The sequence below is a fragment of the Stigmatopora nigra genome, chromosome 1 (genome assembly GCF_051989575.1).
Source record: "Stigmatopora nigra isolate UIUO_SnigA chromosome 1, RoL_Snig_1.1, whole genome shotgun sequence".
Taxonomy (NCBI): domain Eukaryota; kingdom Metazoa; phylum Chordata; class Actinopteri; order Syngnathiformes; family Syngnathidae; genus Stigmatopora; species Stigmatopora nigra.
Genome location: NC_135508.1, coordinates 12,619,576 through 12,641,332, shown reverse-complemented (window position 1 = coordinate 12,641,332; position 21,757 = coordinate 12,619,576). Strand labels below are relative to the sequence as shown.

The 21,757-nt window shown below is 39.3% G+C and overlaps 1 protein-coding gene across 1 annotated transcript; it reads right to left on the bottom strand.

Annotated features, from left to right (window-relative positions):
- Positions 1–413: 413 nt before the first annotated feature.
- LOC144199714 (collagen alpha-1(XX) chain-like) lies at positions 414–21,291 on the bottom strand. Its single transcript, XM_077721537.1, has 42 exons — positions 21,163–21,291; positions 17,902–18,018; positions 17,085–17,189; positions 15,810–15,953; positions 14,849–15,016; positions 14,591–14,782; positions 13,814–13,981; positions 12,999–13,118; positions 12,744–12,908; positions 12,239–12,397; positions 11,869–12,041; positions 11,186–11,315; positions 10,901–11,046; positions 10,395–10,524; positions 9,865–10,004; positions 9,177–9,303; positions 8,957–9,096; positions 8,752–8,884; positions 8,083–8,228; positions 7,874–8,003; positions 7,221–7,337; positions 6,994–7,146; positions 6,756–6,812; positions 6,518–6,556; positions 5,694–5,832; positions 5,476–5,618; positions 5,201–5,310; positions 4,744–4,902; positions 4,587–4,664; positions 4,421–4,507; positions 4,289–4,342; positions 3,797–3,892; positions 3,292–3,345; positions 3,127–3,180; positions 3,013–3,066; positions 2,794–2,865; positions 2,680–2,715; positions 2,504–2,570; positions 1,814–2,002; positions 1,654–1,731; positions 1,227–1,388; positions 414–1,096 (listed from the first exon to the last, which is right to left on the bottom strand). Exons 2-42 carry the CDS (start codon positions 17,957–17,959, stop codon positions 1,068–1,070), a joined length of 4,701 nt encoding a protein of 1,566 aa, XP_077577663.1. The 5' UTR covers positions 17,960–18,018; positions 21,163–21,291; the 3' UTR covers positions 414–1,067.
- Positions 21,292–21,757: the final 466 nt, after the last annotated feature.

Here is a 21,757-nt window from a genome sequence, read left to right as displayed (position 1 = left end):
TTACTCTGAAAGACTTCTCCATCAAATCGGAACACTTACCAAATTACCCCGCTACCGGTGGACGGTAGTGTACTGTTAAAAAATAAATGCGACTGGAAGCAATTTTTTTATAGATGTGTTCCGAGAAGAAAGTACTCAATAATTTAGAAATAAAGAATTAAAATGTACACTGTATGGTATACTTGCGTATGTAAGAGTGTTTGCTGTGAACTGTTTCAGCAAACATTCATCAACACATTGTTTACTATTACATTTTATTCTTTCTCAAATTCTGCAACTGATAAAAGATGTTAATATAAAATATGTTCCTTTATATATGGGTCATTGCTGTAATATTCATCAATTTGTGGGGGCACGATGAACAAGTGGGCCTCACATTTGTTTCTAGCCAAAAAAAAAAAAACACACAAACTACTTGTACTAGTACTACGAATAAATTGACAATGACAGTAAAGGCTGAATAAAAGTGTATTCTCAGCAAATAATCTTCCAAATGAATAGGTGCATACATTCCATATTCGAAAACAATATACGTACATATACACAACATACTCACAGTCATTTGTACCATGGATCATAATATAAAACCTTACACCATGGATTATGCATCCACATTTTCTTGAGGCAGTTCAGGTTAGAATGGAAAATGAAAGAAAGGGGAAATGTAAGACATTGGAAAAAGTAAAATACGAAAAAGAGTAAATACGGTAATTGGAAAAGGTATCAGTGCAAGATTGGCTTATAAAACAGCACCTAAGAGCAATAAAGAGGGACAATCTTACTCAATCTCTAATCCTCATTTGAAAAAAAATCAGCAACAAAAAGCAATAATACTTGACATAACACTTTATACTCGGGAAATAAATTGTTTTTTCCTCTGGATAATGCAACATCACCAGCCCATCCTCCTCCTTCTTTTTCTATTTTTCGAGTCCTCCTGTGACGACGCTTGGTAGTGAGTGCCTGCCGCGTGGCTTCAAAGACAACACTGACAACAACAGATCTCCAGAAGAATTGTCAATGTAAACGGGCTCCCATTGTGATGCCCTTGCTTTTTAAATATCCACTCAAGGCTGGTAGCCGTAATAATTGCCTTCTGGAAACACACAATAGCACACACACACACACACACAAACAGAGTTAGCACTCGTAATGAAGCGGCAGACTACACAGATCGACCGTAAACACGTAATTTTACACGTAATACTTCCAGGAGAAATGCTAACCAGTTTGCTGAGGAACCCTGCGACAGCCTCCACTGTTGTCACACACTCCAGATGGTCCCGTCTCACCCGGCTGGCCGGCGGCCCCAGTGCTCCCGGGCGGTCCCGGCCTTCCATTCTCTCCTTTTGGCCCCGTGGTTCCAATCTTAGACTCCCCCGGAGGACCTATGGACACGCACACGCGCACATAATGCAACACATGAACACAGTGATTCATTATTAAACGCTCTCGTCACCATTAAATCTCTTTAAAAGTACTACAACAACAATAATACCATTGGACATTGTAGACTTAGGGCTCCACCCCTTTACATGTAAACAAGCATTCATTTTTAGTATTTAATAATCTTATCAATGGCAATGTGGGGGGAAAATGGTAAAGTAGTGCAAACTACATGTCTATCTGTCTATAATAAAGTTAAAAAGGTACCTGCATGCCCTTTGACCCCAGGGGGCCCCTGTACATTGGTCCCGGGATCACCTTTAGTCCCTGGCACACCTGACCTCCCTGTAGAGAAGGCAAATTAGATAATTGGATATTTTTCCGCAACTCAAGAAGAAAGAAGAAGAGCATTAAATCTTTAAATGACCTTGTTCTCCAGGATAGCCAGGCCGGCCAGGTCTTCCTCGGGGGCCAATATTGCCTTGGTTTCCCCTGGAACCCGGCGAGCCTCTGGAACCAGGCACCCCCGGATCCCCCGGGGGGCCCACGGGCTCCTCGGCCGGAGCTAGCTTCCGGCTCATGTCATCAATGAGCAAGTCCAACTTCCTCACCTCCTCTGATAAATAGAAACAAATTCACATGGTCAAGACATTAGATTAGATAGATTAAAATTGTATTTCATCCCGTATTGGGGGAAATTTCTTGGTTGCAATAGCAAGATAGAGACAAGACACACAAGACATTGTAGACCTAGGTAAAAAACTGGAGCCACACTAAGGAAGTCCACGAGATGGGGACTTTCTGCAGACTGAGACTGAGGTTACCACACAGTCTGTCATGCTCCTATGGCTATGAAAATACTGTTTTGTATAATATCTCATTAAAGTAGAACTTCCAAGGTTAACATAATACCTTTTCAGAAGGTACTCAAAAGAGCACTCCTAAAAATACAGCTAACCTAAAATTGCAAGTAAACATACTAACTCTTAACTCAGAAGTATTCTTACGAAATAGATATCTTGACTATTTTCAACTACTAATTTGATCAACGACTAACTTGATCAAATAAATTGGATCAACATCACTTAACAAGTTTCAACTTTGAAAGAGTCCTTACTGTGAACCAGTTGTTCACACGCCTCCGTAACAAGCTGGTAGATCATGGCCATGGACTGAGCTTCCCCCTGGAAAACACGTCATTTTCAACGTACGATTCCACAGAAAAAAAAACATAAACGTGAGTTGACAACAATATATAATCTATAAAATCATTCAAAGGTACTTGCGACCCACCTTTTCTCCTTGTTCTCCATTACTCCCATGAGCACCCTGTAGTCCAAATATATCCGTGTGAAAAACACAAAGCGGAAAATAGCAGATTTGACATTTACGTCAATTTCCTCTCACCACGGCCCCGTTAGGTCCGGTGTAACCTCTGTCCCCGGGAGGTCCTGGGTGTCCTGGAATACCCTGGAAGCCCTGAGCAATAAATAGAACTTGATCTTAATTAATTCTACATGCAGAATATGTAGCAAGAAAAAAAACAGAGGGGGATGAAGGGTCCAAAGAAGAAGAAGTCACACACCTTTGCACAAGCCAAAAAAATTCTATAAAAATCTATCTTACCCTTGATCCAGGAGGCCCATTAGGACCCATGTTGCCTTCAATACCCCGAATTCCCTGTCAGACAAATTACATGAAGGTGAGGAACAGTTCAGGGTTTGGGACCAGTTTGCTCACCTTGGGGCCTGGAGGGCCAACTTCACCTTTTGGCCCCGGAGGGCCGGGTACACCCTACATAAGAAAGAGGGTAAGTGAAATGTTATGGCTTTATATATATCTATACGTACTTTTGTGCATGGTTTACACCAACATATACATAGATTTACAGCTCAGCAATATCACCTGAAGTCCGGCTCTTCCAGGTTCTCCCTTGTCCCCTCTTTCTCCCGGTGAACCCTAAGAGAAGGAATTTAGATGATGGTTGTTATTCAGCCACCCTTAAAAGGGAACATATTAAATAATAAAATAATAAACTGGACGTCGCGCGCCGTTAATGGCACTGATAGATAAGCATTCCTACCCTGTTCATAGTTTAAATGAATTGGCTATCACCATCAATGTCATGCAAGAAGTTAATACGATTGAAAATACACTTACTTGAGGCTGTAATCAGTGTATTTTGGTTTGAATTAAATTTCATAATTTCAGCTTTATTAGCATTTTGTTCATTTTCTTAACGTATTTATGCTGTAAAAAATATATTAAAAAATACAAGAATGATTAATCATTTAAAAAGAGTTCAATATCAGAAAATACTTGCAAAAAATGTAATCACAACAGCACTGTGTTAAATAGTTTTCCTTTGATACACTTTTGACAAGTTAGGTATTTAAAAGCAGTTACTTACTGCTTTCCCTTGGACAGTGATTCCCTGAGGACCTCTGCTGCCCACCGCTCCAAGTCCTCCCTCCAGTCCGACTTTACCTGGAGGACCCATCTCACCCTGAGCAAAAAAAAACAACTTGTTTTAAGGAAAAACAATTTCAAATCCGATTACTCAAGTTAAGCTCCATTGATTGATTTTTCATTTTTGGGAGGGATTTTTTTTATATTTGGCAATTTTATTTGACCAAAACTAAACATACTTTAAACTAAAACCAGTTGAATGGATGGGTGGAGAGCAGTATTTCACTGGGATTGGGTATCACGCACACCCAAACTTTGCTTCAATTTTTGGGTAAAAATTTTTGCGCGCTATACTTGAACAAATATGGCAAGTCGCACTTGAGCATGAATCGCAGGCTCAGCCAAACTATGAAAAAAGCCTGACTCAAAGTCCGGAAAATGCGGTAATCATTTTCTAACATGTTTTCAAAGCAAACAAGCTCAGTCCATTTACCTTGTGCCCTTGGTCTCCCTTATCGCCCTTCTCGCCACGGGGACCAGGCCTGCCCTGGGAGTATAGAAAGAGCATCATTATTTGGACACATCCGACTCTCCCCACCTATTGTAATATCGGAAGATGCCGTACGTTTGGACCAGGGGATCCAACAGCTCCGGGGATGTCAGAAGAGCAGGTACACGAGTAGGCAGGAGGAGGGCAACTTTCCTCGTCTCTCTAAGGCAAACCTTATTAGGATTCCGAACCATTATGCAGATCAATTGGAATCGGTGGAAAGGAGAGAAGGACGACTGACCATTCCAGGCAGGTCACAGCAGGTGTCCTCTGTAGCCCACGTTGTGTTACACACTATCTCAAACGACTGCAACTGAAACTGCACGAAAAGTGACCAATATCTATTTCCGTTATTGGATTGATAGGCTGCTACATCAAACCAAATCAAGTGAACGTACCGCAGCAGAGCCACTTTTGGGTCCTCTGGTCTTCGTCAGTTTACCGAGCATCTCAAATCCGTCGGTGGGCAGGTTGCCGAGAGGGCGGGCAGGCCTCTCGCCCACGTGCTGGCAATCCACAGACAAGGAGACGCCTACTTGGCTCACAGACAGGTGTACCTGCAGATAACATGAGAAGAAAAGTTAAGAAAACATATCAAATTATATACTATACGCTACGCTAAAAAAACAACTTGACATTTTAATATTACTACCTTACTAGTACAACAAATTTGAACTGGGAATGACTAGTGGACTTCCTGTGTGTGGCTCCATTTTTTTTACCTAGGTCTACAATGTCTTGTGTGTCTTGCTACTGCAACCAAGAAATTTCCCAAATGTGCGATGAAATAAAGTTCTAACCTAACATAGTGAAACAATCCAATAATTTGGACTTCCAATTGGTGTTTTGACTCACCTTGTGAAAACTACCGTAAAAGAGCCTGTGGACCTGCGGCTGGTCAAAGGTCAACTCTTGCACCTCTCCTCTGTAATCCAGACTTGAATACACCAAATGCTTGGTTGAAGCTAGTTTGAAAGGGCAAAGTAACAGCATACAAAATGATGAATCTATTTTTTTAAAAGCCTAAACATCGTATTATCTCGTGTTTGGCACACATCCCACTTTTTACTATTATGTGAGTTAAGTCACTTAACTCATAACAGGCAAACACTTTTCTAAACATAACTCACGATCCAGCACCACTCCCATCTTGGGCTGGAAGTCATTATCAGTGAGCTGCCACAGGGCGAAGGGCTCCTCGGGCGATTCCTGAAGCAGGCGGAAGGTGATGCCGATGGTGTGCTCGGGGGACAAACCCACAGGGTGGATGAACCTAAATGGTGGAAAAACAACTGGATGAAAAGGAAGTCCCGCAATTGTCCCTTATAAACCAAGACTGGCGTCTCACTTGGTGCTTTGCGTCAATTGGATGTCTCTGTACAGAGTATAGGCGGGAAGCGTGTTAAAGACAAAAGGCCCCGCGGCGACCCCGTACACCGATGAGTGTGCTTTCGGAGTCAGGCCGAATGCTTCCATCATGTCGAAGCCTGGATGTAAACAAGTCATCCGTCCAGTTGCGGGATTTTGTGAAGATAATGACATTTAACCAGTGATTTGTTAGTGTACAGTAATCCCTCAACTATCGCGGCTTCACTACATCGTGGATTTTTTTTCTGGGGGAAATGTTTTTGAAAAAAAAAAATTCTTTCTGCTTGCTACTAGAACTCAGCAAAGAAGTAAAAAATATGTATATATATATATATATATATATATATATATATATATATATATATATATATATATATATATATATATATATATATATATATATATATATATATATATATATATATATATATATATATATATATATATATATATATATATATATATATATATATATATATATATATATATATATATATATATATATATATATATATATATATATATATATATATATATATATATATATATTTTTTTTTTTTTTTTATTTTTTTTTTAAATTTGAAAGTTTATAAAAATGTGAAAATCCACACTGAAACTCACATGGGGAAACCACTCCCCTTTCATCTGCTTGCCATTAGGACTCAGCACTGAAGTAAAAAAAAATGTTTTCATTTATTTTTTAAGATATGAGTGACCCTACTTTGCAATTTTTCGTTTATGTCTGGTCTACATTAACCGCGATAATTGAGGGATTCCTCTAATGGTGATGGCTGCATGACTCACCCTTAACAATGCTGTTTCTGATGGCGACTTCGGGGCAAACTGTGACATCCAAGCAACTTATTATTAATCATAACAATAAATGAAGACTACATAAACAATGAGTACCTATATATAGTATTTTTTTTTTATGTGGTATTGCCAATGGCCAAAACCACATAGCCAGGTATTGGGACCGGGAGCACAAAATCGTTGCACTAATTTCACCCCTAATTGAAAACATCAACAATAAACACTTTACCTTCATTATGAATGGCGAACAGCCGGGGTTTGACCGGAATTTTCACTGCAGCTTGAGCTGTGAAGGACATGGATCAACTCACCATTCAAGTAAGAAACAGAACAACTGGTCTTAAAATAAAAATGGCTTGGAATAGGCGCTAGTGAAAGACCCATTTGAAGATGATGTAAGGTATATGAGTTGAGAGCATAAACTTCAGAGTGAAGGAATTCATGTGAGATGTGGGATCACCTCCGACCTGTTGGATGCAGAATGGAGACCGCGGCACCCTCAGCCGATCCTAGAATGGAGTGCACGTTGATGCGGTACAGAGTCTCCGCTTGCAAGCCGGAGAAACACTGAGTGCTTTTGGACGCGTCGGCTCTTTCTTCCAAAGATAATTTGTCTGCACCTAAGAAATATGTCCACAAATTGGGTAATTTACATCAACAAGAGTCTGAGCGATACGACTGGACTCAGGTTTACCTTTGACAGACTGAATGACAATGCGGTAGGCGTCAACAACTGACAAAGGTCTCCATGACACACATATACTGGATTGGTCTGAGCGCACAACACTCACACTGCTTACTCGTAGACTGGCTGCGGCGAGATAGATCGAGAGAATCAATCGTCAATAAACAGATAACAACTAGATTGGCATTCTGCAATTTCAATGTTATCGTAAGATGGATAGGGAGATGGGAGCAAAAGCTAAAATAACCCATTCATGATTTGTTTACCCTCCACTTCACTTACCGTATTTTTCGGGTTATAAGTTGCAGTTATTTTTCAAAGTTTGGCCAGGGGTGCGACTTAAATGGGAAATGATCTACCTTCCGAGTTGTGGGAGTTGTTTAAAATATGATAGATAGATATTTTTTTCCTTCTTAATTATGTTTTTTTTTTTTTTTTTGCTGTTGAGATTTATCATCCGCAAAATACGGTACTTTCATTATTCAGAATTGCATAATTTGTGGGCATTTTTTTCAAAAGTACCATACATGTCTGGAGTATCCCTTAAAATACCATTTACCAAGAATTTTAAAACCAAAAATTCTTAGACCATCGACATAATAATCCTGACGTGGTACTGGTGAAATACCTTGGCCGCAAACCTTATTTTGTGACTGACTCACTAGTTTTGCCCTGAGCCGAACCACTGCCTCCTTCTTTGTTTCGGTATTCAGCGGTGACCAGGGCGCTGTATCGTGTATCAGGCTGTAACGAGTCCAGCATCACCCGTTTTTCTGTACCTGGGACCAACACCTGAACACAATAACATACTTTCCAGCTTCACCACGCAAGTAACGAATAAAAAAGCCCAGTCATGTCCGATAGCGTTTACAAAACGATCCTGGTTGTCAGCTCCCGTCAGTGCACTGTAGGAGACGCGATACTGCAAGACATGAGCATTGGGGGGAACCCAGCTGACCATCAAGCTGACTGGCGTCTCCTCGGAGACAGACACGCTGGACGGACTTCCACCAGACACTGTGGGGAAGATGCAGAAAGCAAAGTGGCAATGTCATTCACGCTGGACACCCAATCGCTTCGGACTGGGAGTGGCTTACTATTAAAACATTGCTGCTAGCTCTTGCTCTTAGTTTAAATGGATTGGACGTCTATCATTGTCAAAGGAAGGCAATGAATAAAATCATATTGGAAAAAAAACTGGTTTGGGGGCATGACCACAGCCTTCTTCTGATTATATTCATTTTTATTTGACTAACCTTATCTTTATCCATTCATAAACGTATAAGAAAATTATACGGTCGGTGCTAATGGTCCTATAAAACCAGAGGGTACATTTTTTATTGATGTTTTATGAATATATTTATAATGATTGCACTTTCCGTATGAATGCTTAAACCAGCCACACAGGGCCATTTGTTTTTAGAGATGTTTTATCGCCCATGATTGGTTAAAAAGCCTGGCTGGTGATTCAGCCACATTCCTACAAAGACATGAGGGACCTATGGACAAAATGTATGTAAGACGTAGCAAAGTCACTCACGTGTGCTATAGCGTATAGCCACTGCTTCGCTTTGGGCCCCATCGCCGTACAATGCCGAGAGAGAGATCTGGTATTCTTTGTCATCTTCCACGCCTTCCAAGATGACTCCTTCGCTCTCTCCGTTCACTTTCAACTTCACACACAACAAGGAATGAAACCATTATTCTTTGTGACTCCTATAATGCTCCGAATGCTCTGTCCCTACCTGTCTCAAGTCACCTCCACCTAAGGAGATCCACTTGATCAAGTAGGAAATGACATCGTCAGCAGCAGCTGCCCAGCGTACGGTGATTTGACTCTCGGAAAAATTTGTCACCTTCAAGTCTGATGGGGAGGGTACCTTTACTGTGAAGAAATCAAATCATGAACGTTATTCGCTAGTTAGAATTTACATTGAGTATAATCTGCGGTTCAGGTATTCTTACAGGTGGTGATGTTACTTTTCAGGGCAGCAGAAAGGCCTTGTGGGTAGTGAGACTGAACTGATACCAGGTATCTGGACAGAGAAGACAAGCTCTGCACAAGCACTGAGTTCTGTCCAGTAACATCTATCTAGAAAGAAATAAAAAACATAATGACAATGCAATGCCTGCTTGTAATAAGGGTGTTTTTATTGTTGCCAGGGCAACCACAGAATAACCACGACAGTAAAAACATTTACACAAAACAACGGCTTCACGTTGAGATCAGATTATACTACGTTCCAGTCAATTTTGATCACAAGCCTACTTTTTAATTGCATCTTGTGAGCAAATTACTGTTTCTTTTTTCAAATTCAATAATTTGATACTTTGCATTTACAAACACAGGCATATTAACTTCCTTATGATATTGGCCCTCATGATGTGCTTTTGACTCATACAGTATCTCAGAAATATCACTTGTTTTCTTTTTTGTTTGTTTTTCTTTTCTCACTTTTTCTTACGATTTTTCCTTCAAAGTAACACATTTGTACTCCCCATTAAAACCATGAATAGGGAGGTGAAAATTGTAAATCAGGCAGCGGCTTATATGCCAGAAATTGTAAAATTCAAAAATTTGAGGGCAATTTTAAGGGTGTGGCTTATACGCGCATAAATGCTTATAATACTTATATGCGAGTAAATACGGTACCTGCTTGATTTCACTGCCATGATTGGTGCTGTAAGTAATTCTGTGTCCAGGGACGTCCACATCTCCAGGCACCCAACTTACCCTCAGCATACTGTGGGTAACCACGGGAAAATGTACGCTCGCGGGGGGAGGAAGAGGCACTAAGGAATGGGAGCAATGATGATAGAAACAGAATTATTATCTCTTAAAAGAACAAAAAAAAAAAATATATATATATATATATATATATATATATATATATATATATATATATATATATATATATATATATATATATATATATATATATATATATATATATATATATATATATATATATATATATATATATATATATATATATATATATATATATATATATATATATATATATATATATATATATATATATACTCTTTCTGATTTCATTACAATCTACACACTTGAAATTCAATTGAAGAGTTAGTTTAGTTGGAGGAGTAAAAGACTAAACGAGAACAAGATTTTGTAGAAGTGATAAAACAAATAAAAGTGAAAGGAAGCTGCCTTACATGTTGTAGCGACGGCAGTGACCGGATCACTGGAATCTTCATCATAGAGAGCATAAAGAGTGACTGAGTAGTCTGTTGAAGGAAGTAAACCACTCAACTCCGACATTGTCCGCTCGGCACCAAACTTCTCCTACAGTCATAATTGAGCAAAATCACAAGATACATAATAGTGAAAAACAAATCAGAAGCATTATCTCATGGCATAACAGGCTTGCATTTGGTTTCAATTATTTGTGGGTCCCATTACTAATACAATATACTTTGATGAACATTTTCATGGACGATTAATTTCGGAGATTAGATACATTTATTAACACTGAGAAGCTAACAGAACTTAAGCCGTAGCGTTGATGAACTGATCTACATTGTACCGTATTTGGAATAATTTAAAAGGGATAAATATTTTTAACAAATCTGGCTGTTATATATAGGTATACTTTTCTTTTTTAATGCTTTTTTTTTTACCTGCTTAATTCTGTTCAAATATTGTGAGGTTTAGGTCTCACCTCCTTGGCGTCATCAGGCTCTCCGTGGTTGAGGGCTGAGTATAGTATCATGTACTCAGTGGCACCCGGTGCCATATCCCAATTCACTCGCAGTGTGCTATAAGAGGAAGGCTTCACCTCCAAGTTGGTTGGCATGGAGAGTGGAACTGAAAGCAAAAGATAGGGGAGGGGCAGAAAATGGAGAATGTCTAGGAAAAAAATACTGCATTAAAAGAACATTTTACTTTTGAAATAGTAAAAACAATATCATGACCTTATTTAACAAAAAGCCGTTTTGGGACTCACCCGTGGTGACAGTGCCTCTAAGTGCTAGGCCAACATTGTGATCATATACTGGGAAAATGGATACATGATACAGCGTCTGAGAAGAGAGGCCTTGGAGTAACACGGAAGACTCAGAGCCAGCCAGGACCACCTTATAAAAAGAGGTAGGGAGAAGTTACAGTTTGCCACTCCCGAGACATGCAGCAACCATAAGATTGCTGAAATCATGACATCAATATACTACTATACTGCTATTTTGTAAAAGTTCTAGGGCTAACTAAGTCATTTTGAACATAGGCCACCTTGGGCGTAGGATAAGAGCTGAATCAGAGGTGGTATGTTTATGTATACGCAGGTAAGGGAATGTGGTAATGACAAGGGGAGACGCTCACTTCCCTCATCATGTCATGTTGAGAGAAACTGTTGCCACCTATAAACATATTTTAAGCATCACCACAGACGTGTCAAGCATCTCTTTGGTGTCAAACATATGATTATCTGATTGCAGGCTGCCGTGTCACTTTATAGAAGTGCTCAACCTGTGCTACTATCCTGTTTGTTGAGGACCCACCGCACATCATCTACTTTTAAAAGAGTCCCTTATACCTTGTGATTTCGTGACTATTGAGTTAATAGTCCCACACTTTGAGTCATTGTTAAAAAGATACAGTAATTATGTGCTTAGGACCTTTAAAGTGTCTGACCTCTTGAGGACTTTGACCTTCAGCACTATGGTAGACCACCCTATACTGTTGGACTGGCTTAGCAGGGTTGATCCAGTGTAGCATCACTTCTCTGGAGCCCAGGTCAGAGAAGCGGAGGTCACTGGGACTCGGGTAAGACACCGTCGGCTCTACTGTAGGCTCTGGTTCACGTTCTAGAAAATTGGACATGATCATTTGTCAACAACAACAAAAAACAATAATTAAAGCAAATATATAAATATCTTATGATGCCCACAGTAGGTTATTGAGCATCATAGTAAAGTAACAGGCAATATATAGATGACCATGCATGCAAAAAAGACATACTACAATGCTGTTTTTAAAAGTTAGTAGTGGTGTTCCGTATTACGCTTTATGATTCCGTGGTCCTCTATCCTTCGGCACAGAAAGTGTACAAGCCGGCCCACCAGTTTGCTGAGCAGTGGGAAGTCGTTGACGTTGTAGACATTCACATCCACCGGGTCTGAAGCTACTTGCCTTAACTCTGCTTCATCTGCATTCTTAACCCCTAAGTGCATGCAAAACAAAGAGACATTATAGCCAACATTTTTTTTAAACATTTCCCTTGTCTGCCCCATTAGCTTTCTGTAGCAGTACTAAAAACTGTATGACCCAAAATATCAATGTCAAATGTCTGATGTGTAAAACGTCCCAATGATTTTATGAGCAGTGACTGAAAAATAGACCAAGGAAGGAAAACACACCCCAAAATGTATGGCCACCCCTAATAAAACGCATTGAGATATTTTTATTTATATAGACACATATATTTCATATAGTATATATTTCATAGATAGACATACGTATATTCCCTCAATTTTATACAACCCCAGGTCCTCTTGTCGCTATCTCACCTACAGCGATGAGTTCCACTCCAGCGCTCTTGAGTCGGGACGCTGCGGAGATGGCGTCATCTTGCGATTTACCGTCTGTCAAGAGCACAAGCAAGAAGGGCGTATCTGACCTTGCGCCCGCTTCGGGCCTCATGTTCTCCTCCATAACATGGAGCAGCGCTTGACCTAAAGTGAATGCATAATACTGAATACATGTGCTGTAGAAAATAGACGACAAGACAACTACATAAATCATAGATGAGTTAAATACGTTACCTGTGAAAGTGTTTCCTCCCTTATACCGGAAATTCCTGACTGCTTCAACCAATTTGTCTCTGGTGGTAAAATTGTTCAGCTGCCACTCGGTTCGAGGGTCTCCGCTATATTGAGAAAGGCCTAAAAGAGGAACATAACGTCAATCTATAAAACACTATTTAACTTTTCACTGAGAGCTTCTTTCTTTATACTATGTGGGTTGTATATCAGCAAAAAATGGATGACATTTTACATTAGAGAAAGTGTTGATGTGAATATGAGTAAGTCAGCGGCAATCCAGAATTGCTAGACGGTATTTTAATTTAGATTTGACTCTACATTAGGGAAAGGAGAAACAAAAAAGTTATATATCCAAATTTCTTGTGTCCACCCAATTTTTCAGAATATTACTATCATAGAAAATCCCTTCTTGTTAGTTTTGCAACACCAAAATATGATTGCGAACAAATTGTTTAGATAATGCATCTTACATAAATAAACTTAAATTTATTACTTAAACTTGATCACCCCATGCAATAAATTGGACAATTTTACTTGTGATTTGATGGACATTAACTTATTTTTTACTTCAACGTTTGTTTCAGGTGTGTCAAAATAGTTCCTACATCTATACATTTTTCGCATTGTGCTTATAAATGGTTTTGTTACTTTAACTCATTAACTGCCATAGCAAAACTTTATAAAAAACAATATTTTGACATTTAATGCTGGGCTCTGGAAAATTCTTCTAGCGAAAATGCCTTGGAGCAATGCAAAAATAATATGGCAGTGAAATTTAGTACCTAGCTACAATTAAACACTTGAATCGACCTTACCAATCTGAACATGCTGGGGTCCAATGCGGAAGGCTGTCATCAGTCCTTCCAAGAAGTCTCTGACCCGTCTAAAGTTGGTGCGTCCAATGCTCCACGAGCCGTCCACCAAAAACACGATGTCCGCTGCTGCATCGGTGTTGCACTCGAAAGGTTTTCTCGGAAACATAGCTAAAAAAAAAAACAAAATCAATCACAGCCAATGGTTAAATTGACATGAAAAATATGTTTACATATATAATAGTTTCCCTTCATTCAATCATTCGAGAAAAATGCCAACGTAGAGCACCTGTTTGCATGATGTGCACATGATTCCGTGTAAATGCATGTTTCTGAAACTTTACGACAAGTGATGACATTTGCCCTACGGACAAACAGTGTGGTTTTCACAATCTTTTCCTGTTGTACTAAAACTGTCAACAGCACGCATTCTGTTTTCCAAACCCCGGAACGCACTGCAGCCATTTGGAAAAACACATCTTTTCAATCGTACAATCTAAAATAACAGCTTTATCTTGTGATCTAAAGATACTAACCAAATAGTCCTGAGCTTTTTGGTGATATTTTCCGTATTTTCTCGCGTATTAGTTTGAAGTTTTTAATTTTTAAAATTTTATTATAGACTTCAAAATAAGTGTGTCTTGCTTTATGGCGTTTCGTCCTTGTCACCTTAGTTTTGTGCATGTAAAGTCTAATTTGTGCGCATATAAGCCGTACCCTCGGTTCAGTCATCATTTTTCTTAGCGACAAATACAGCGTATATGTGAGAAAATACAGTACCTGTCACCGGTTGGGTAGGAAGGGGTGTCTTGTGCGCTTTCTCCTCTTTGCTCACTGGTGTCTCCTGCTGGTCTTTGATTTGCTCTTTGGAACCGTCCCGCTCTTTTTCTTTCTTCCTCTTCCTCTTCTCCCTGGTTGATTTGTCCTGGGACTCGTCCAGGGGCGGAAGAGACTGTTCTATAGTTGGCGATCCTGACAAAGTGAGGTCCCCTATTAGGGTTTGGATTATACAAATTCCTATGTAGGAAAATAATTTACCAGCATTCATAGGAGCAACAGTTGTGGTCACTGAGTCTGTTTCGAGAAGAGTAGGTAGAGCCAGCAGACTCTCTGTAACATCCTCTGGATCTCCTGAACCAGATCCTCCAGGCAAGAGCTTCCTCCTTTGGCCACTACGTACCACCTCCTCCTCTCGTAGACTAGCCACTAAATGCGATAAAACAATTCCACAGCTGAGAATGTACCTCCATTTTGTAAGTCAATAGAATGAATAACTCATGATTTGTTGAAATTGGAAAAAAGGGGGCAATGTCATGCTTTGCCAGGTTTGCTGGTCAGAAGACAAGGTCAACAACTTGCAAATTGAGGGTGAAACTTTCAAGCCGGAAACAATTGATAAGACTAGAGATTATCCCAAAAGCCAAGAAGGAGTCTAAAGGTAAGGGGCAAAGAAATTCCCAGACTTCCATCATGACAGCTAATGTTACAAATTTCCATATTGAGGCCTGCCTGGGCATGTGTGACTCGACACAGTAACCTAATACGGTAATCCCTCGAATAGCGCGGCTTCAACTTTCACGGCTTCACTTCATCGCAGATTTTTTTCTGGGGGTATATTTTTTTACATGTATTACATTTTTTTGTAAGTTCAGAAGAAAAATGTGAAAATCTCGCATGCGGAAGCCACTCCCCTGTCCTCCACTTGCTACTAGCACTCAGAACTGAAGTTTTTTGTTTATCGCGGCCATGTCTGGTCTTCATTAACCCCAATAATCGAGGGATTACTGAAACCAATGACATGGCGTGGTGTTTGAGAACCTAACCATGCTGCACGCCAACCACATGCAGAGAAATTCCTCAAAACAATGTGTACCCGTTCTCTGTTAATACAAATATAAACTCTAATAATGTGTCAGATTTGATCTGTTGACATGCTTTGACCTCTTGCCATTCACCCAAGCATTCAAATAGCCGCCATCCACTTTGGTGCGTGTCTTACAGGTGAATCGTCGCTTTGCTAGAAGTTTCTCGGTTGTCCCGTTAAGCATTAGGACTTGGAGGGCATACTCCTGACTGGAATCCAGTCCTGCCACAGTTGCCCGGCCCCGTGTGGTGGTCAACATGAGCTCTGGCTGTGGCACGTCTGTTTAAAACAAAATATGAAACTTTAAAGGCTGGATGTTGTCGGCAAAAACAACATGGCTGTAGGAGTGCAACGCAAGTCTGGTAGCAAGCAGTCATTAAAAAAAAACAATATGTCAACAAACAGTGTCTTCGTTCTTTTTCTTCTCCAGAGCAATTAGAGCAAAAGCGATTTTTGTGGGAGGTCTTCATGAAATTATAAGCCATTTTTTTTTATATTTGTAATGTGTGTATTGAAGGTAAATGATTCCCAATGCAGTAGAATGTTATCATGAGACATTTTTTTTTTCATAGAAAATGAACAATCCTTTCCATTTCTGCCTGAATTTTACCTAGCAACAATATTAGAAAAAGGGAAAGACAATTCTTTTCATCAATGCCGTTTGGTTTAAATGCTTGGAGATTTTAGAAATAACAGCAGCATTAGTCGTCAAAAAATGATTTGCCTAAAATATCAGTTTGATTGCCCTTGGTAATGAAGGAAACTTTAATTCCCGATCTCATATGCGGAGTTGATATACGACAACATAAGATTTTACGATGCATTTTAATATAACGTTACTGACTTTAATGGCGGAACTATCCTGGGCATTTTTATATGATTCCTAGTTGGTTGATTTCATTTGACTTTCACACACACATTCTTTTGTGAATACATTTTTGGCACTCTTCCTTCTGGTTATTAACCACACAGTCCTGATTTAACTTTAGGAATGTAAGTTGATCCCTGTAGCCAGAATTCAAAATCTTGTGACAACTTGCTGCCTAACCAAAGCAGACATGCATAATTGTACCACCATTCTTCTCACTTACGCTTGGATTCGGGATAAAGATAATTTTTATTCATTAATTTTACAAACAAAGCTTGCGGGGGGTGCTGGAGCCTATGCAAGCTAACTACGGGCATTGGGCAGGAAACACCCTCAATTGGTGGCCAGCCAATCACAGGGCACAAGAAAACATGCTCACTAATACCTTGGGGCAATTTAGAGTGTACAACCAGCCTACGCTCCATTTTTTGAGGATGGGAGAGGCGTCCCCGTCGAGAACCGATCTTGTATAATGCAGTAGAAGATGATACGGTGTGATAAAACAGCATTGGCCATCTGTAAACGAGGTTGAAATGTCTTACCTGAGATGGGTCTGACTCGGACTTTGTATCCCTGAATGGGGTGATCGCTTTCTTTCCATTTGATCTGCAGTCTGTCTTCAGAAAGCACGGCCAGTTTGAGACGACCTAGGCAAAGATACGAAGAACGGGACACAAGAGATTTTAGTGGAGCCAACAAAAGCAGACTGCAAGAACTTCTGCCATGTCTCATGTGGTTCCTGTGTCACTTCCTTCTTTCCAAAATGAACTTTTGTTTCTTCATTAGCATTATTTCCATCAGGGAGTTTTCCAACAAGCAGAATCTTTGACATTCTTGCCTTCCTACCCTCCATCTAACCCCCAACCACAGCTGCCCGTATCATCCATCAAAGCTGGTTCTGTCCTCACGTCCCCCGAAGAAACAGGAAGAGGATGCTGAGGCGGGCAGTGAGTGTCAAAGGTCACTTTAGGGGACCATGGTAGAGTTACAGTGGGTCAGTGTTTTGTGTGTAACGTAAATGAGCACAAGGGCAAAGGACACCAGAGACAGAAGACAGAGAATAATAAACACGAGCCGGGAGGTTTTCTTGCCGTTTCTTTGGTGACCAAATGATCTCCGCCACTGTAAATGTCCAAACTTGGCATGAATGATCGTATGTGACTGCCTGTGTGGCACAGGTCGTGAACCTCTGAAAGTTTCAGACCCGCTACATGAGACCAGGTCTCGAAACAGCCAGCCCAGTGTGCAGATGTATTGGAACAATAACTGTGTTTTGTTATGTACTTTGATGCTACACTGTAGTTAAATGTGGTTGAATGTAGTATTTAAAATGGCAAGACGTGAGGACAAGCAGTCTACCTTGGCCGTGAACCTCTGGCCACAGCAACAGTATGAGAATCAGGAAGTGCAACATCATCCAGTGAAATGGAAATGAGGATGTTAAGGAGGAGGCTGCTCGGTGAAGGTACAGGAGACCTGAAAACACACAAGGAAACAGTCAAATTTGCTCACAATTTCTGCTAATGTACTTTAACACTTATTGGAATGGGACGATTTGCACCTCGGATGACAAATCAGTACTTTAATATTCGACGTATCAATTCATTTCGCCTTGTAAAATGTCCTTGAGAGAACTGAATGCCATTTTGAAGTGAAATGTATTTTGATTTTTATAGTATTATGCAATCACTATGTAACGTTATCATTATTTTACTAAACGAAAAATAATGTTTGCAAGTAGGTTATTTTGAATATGTAATAACCACAACAATCAACTGCTTTTAAAGGAGATTAATCGTGGTAGTCTTAACAATAAGTGAGCAGGCAAGGATTTTTGACAACAACAAGTACTAAATGAAGAAAAGATAAACAAGACTGTTTCACCAAATAACAACCAAAAGTCTTTTAGATTAATGCAAAATTTAATGCAAAACTTGGTCACATAAGTTGAGGCTCTGTAATATTTCCTTTTTCTTTTTTTGCTTATGGTAATAAATAATGCCCAAATTGCTTATAATCAAACTCGGAAATGGAATACGTATTTCCTGTGTTGGAATGTGGGAATTTCTAGCAGTAATAGACAGTGCGCTCAAGCTTTCTTCCCGTGGGAAATGGTTTATGAGTGAGTGTGGCAGCAGGCACTTGAGTTCTAGTGCACCATTAAAGAGCCTCTGACTTCACACAGATAATGACACACACTCAGGTCTGTAATATTAAGGCTCAAACAACTCTTTTAAAAGAGCTCATAAAATAACTAGAATTTGCTCAAGTCTGCTGCACAATACACATTTTATTCCCATAATCCATCGAATTATTGAAAAAGACGATGCTCGAATGGGAGAACTTTGTTAAATGAGGGCTATTCAGGTCATCTGGTAAAAAATATTCCATTTTTAGTCATTCATTTTGTGTACCGTTTATCTTCACAAGGGTCGCTTGGGTACTAGAGTTTATCCCTATCAACTGTGGGCTGAATTGATGTTATCGCAAAGTGTTATTGCAAAGTGATGAATTCAGGTTTTTTTAATGTGACCACAATCTACTTTTCTGTTGTTTATTGAAAATTATATATAAATTAAACTAGTATTATCAAAGTGGCCTGGTGGATGAGTGGTCAGTCCGTCAGCGCTGGGGTCCTGAGTTCAGATCCAGGTCGTTTCAGCTGTGTGGAGTTTGCATGTTCTACCCGGGCCTGCATGGGTTTCCTCCAGGTACTGCAGTTGCCTCCCACATTCCAAAAAATGCATGGTAGGCTAATTGGAAACTCTAAATTGCCCCTAGGTATGGGTGAGAGTGTGCATGGTTGTCTGTCTCCTTGCCCTGCGATTGGCTGGCAACCGTTTCAGGTTGTCCCCTGCCTCTGGCCCGGAGTCAGCTCGGATGGGCTCCAGCACCCCCACGACTTTAATTAGGATAAACTGGTTCAGAAAATGAATACATTTTTCAATATTAAGCAATAAAATAAGTGCAATATACTTCTGAGGTGCAACTTTTCCATTTCAGTTTTAACCCCTAAATCATATTGCACCTTTCCCTAAAAAATACAAATAAATTACCACTCCAGAATGATTAGAATTGGCATTAGATGAAGAAAAATACTCCACACTAATGGTTTTGAATCTGGAAAATGCTAGTAATGCCTACAACAACCACGTTAACAGTTTTATGGATCTTGCAATACATTTTGGTCCACAGTGTTTCTCTGTGCAGTTTCAATCTTGGGTTTCTTTTCTTTTTGAGCCATTCTGCTATCCTTGAACCTGTGGTATTTGGTTCTGGCTGATTGCTAACATGTCCATTCAAAGTACCCTAAAGGTATTGAAAAGGTAATGAAAATTGCCAATGATCATGATTGCATCCAACCCCATTTCTGTAACCTATAAAATGACCAAGTAAAATAGTTTAACGTCAATATAAATTAAGCGTTAAAGTTCCAATTCCAAAACATTTGCAGGGTTCCAGCATGCCATCACGTCGTCCGATGCGCTTTGTTTTCTCATGCCTCACATATATATGTCTGTGCTTGTCTGCCTGTTGCCATGAACGACACTTGCTGTCTGACTTTCCACCAAGCAGACAGATATATACAAAGTAGTTGTGTTGTGTAATGCTGGTGACTTTATTTGGACCTTTTTTGTATTCCTTTTAAATGATGATTACCTCTAGCTTTGGTGCCATATTGTGCGTTAAAATCTGATTAATGACTCCAATAGCACATGTGTTGGTGTAAACCGGCTGAAAAACTAAATATTAAGATGATGTGGGAACATGAACAAGCATGGAAAGAATATGATATGATTTAACCTATTAGTATTATCATAGCATTGTATAAAATAACTTTTAATGACCTTATAGCTTGTTGTAGGATATACTGTTACCTACTTTTTATGTCATGCATATATATCATTCTTAGGTGGAATCTAAAAAACATTTTTACACTGGGAAAGTAGTATTTTTTTGTGCGCCTGTAATAAGGTCGATATTGCGTAAAAATAAATTAATTAATAGGTTATAACAAAAACTTATAAAACCTATGGAGTATTTCAAACAATATTAAGCTGCCAAATTGTTTTGTAGTTCATTGTCTAATAATAGACATAAATAAATAAAAATATTAATTGCATCCTGCACTTTATTCGAAATAAAGATCAAAGGTCGTATTGGTCGATAAATTCCGCTATGTTAACTATTTTTAACGGAAAAAACTGTACTAGTTCTGTGCTTAATAACAATAACAAAAACATTAATTACATTAGATAACTATTCATCCCGTATTCGGGAAATCCACTGTCGCAGTAGCAAGATGAATGAGAACAAATTTTAGACATAAATAAATAGCTTGTAAATACATTTAAAAGATATTACTACCGATTTTTTTGGTTATCCCCTACAAGAAAACAAAAAATGAAGTTCATTTTAAACTTATTTAAGGCTACCTGTACATCGCAATGATGAATAATTAGAAACAAACGCTAGAAAAAAATACAAATTTTAAACTTATGATGGCGTAAAAATAAGAAAGAAAAAAACAACATATCTCACCATAACATGCTTCATAAAAGAATCCTGAACTATGGCGTTAAGTTGAGAATGGACAGGGGGAGCAAGGTGAGCTCTTACCTGCCTGTTGCTGCTGCTTCGGGTCCTTGTTAATCAGTCATCCACATTTAGAGCATGTTCTGTCCCAAAGTAGGTCGAACCGAGCACCCTCGCATGCAATCTATGTAATTATGCACTAAATGCTCTTGAGTGTGTGGTTTTCCAAAACTTCTCCGTAATGGGGCGCGGTAGAACCGTAGAAATCAGATGCACCTAGAACACGCCCACGTTGGCAGACCCCTTGTGTCGATACGTGAGCGTGGCTGCCATATTGGACGTGGCACACCCTTGCATTCTTATTCAAGTCAGATATGGTTTTGATGGTTTAGTTTGACTCTTGCTTTATGGTAAGAAGCAAAAGAATTTATAAGCAAGTTTATCAGTTTAATTCGTAAATAATATTTGTAACGATATGATAGTAAAAGTTTATTACTAATATTTGCCTAGAAGTGCCCCACTCTTCCACATCCAATACAGTGACCAATTGACATGCATTTCCATGCCGAAAGATGCTTCAAATATACAGAGTCTATGCATTGTATTATCTTGGAGACAAGATTTAGATTAAATATTTCAAATTAAAATTGTCAAATAAAGAATATCTCAATGGTGAAAA

Excerpts from the sequence above, each read along its gene's own strand:
- LOC144199714 (XM_077721537.1), bottom strand. The coding sequence starts at position 17,959 with ATGATGTTGCACTTCCTGATTCTCATACTGTTGCTGTGGCCAGAGGTT. Across the intron at positions 3,893-4,288 it reads AGGGAGACCAAGGGCACAAG|GGTGAGATGGGTCCTCCAGG; the intron begins GTAAATGGACTG and ends TTTTTTGCTCAG. Across the intron at positions 3,346-3,796 it reads TCACTGTCCAAGGGAAAGCA|GGTTCACCGGGAGAAAGAGG; the intron begins GTAAGTAACTGC and ends TCCTTCTCTTAG.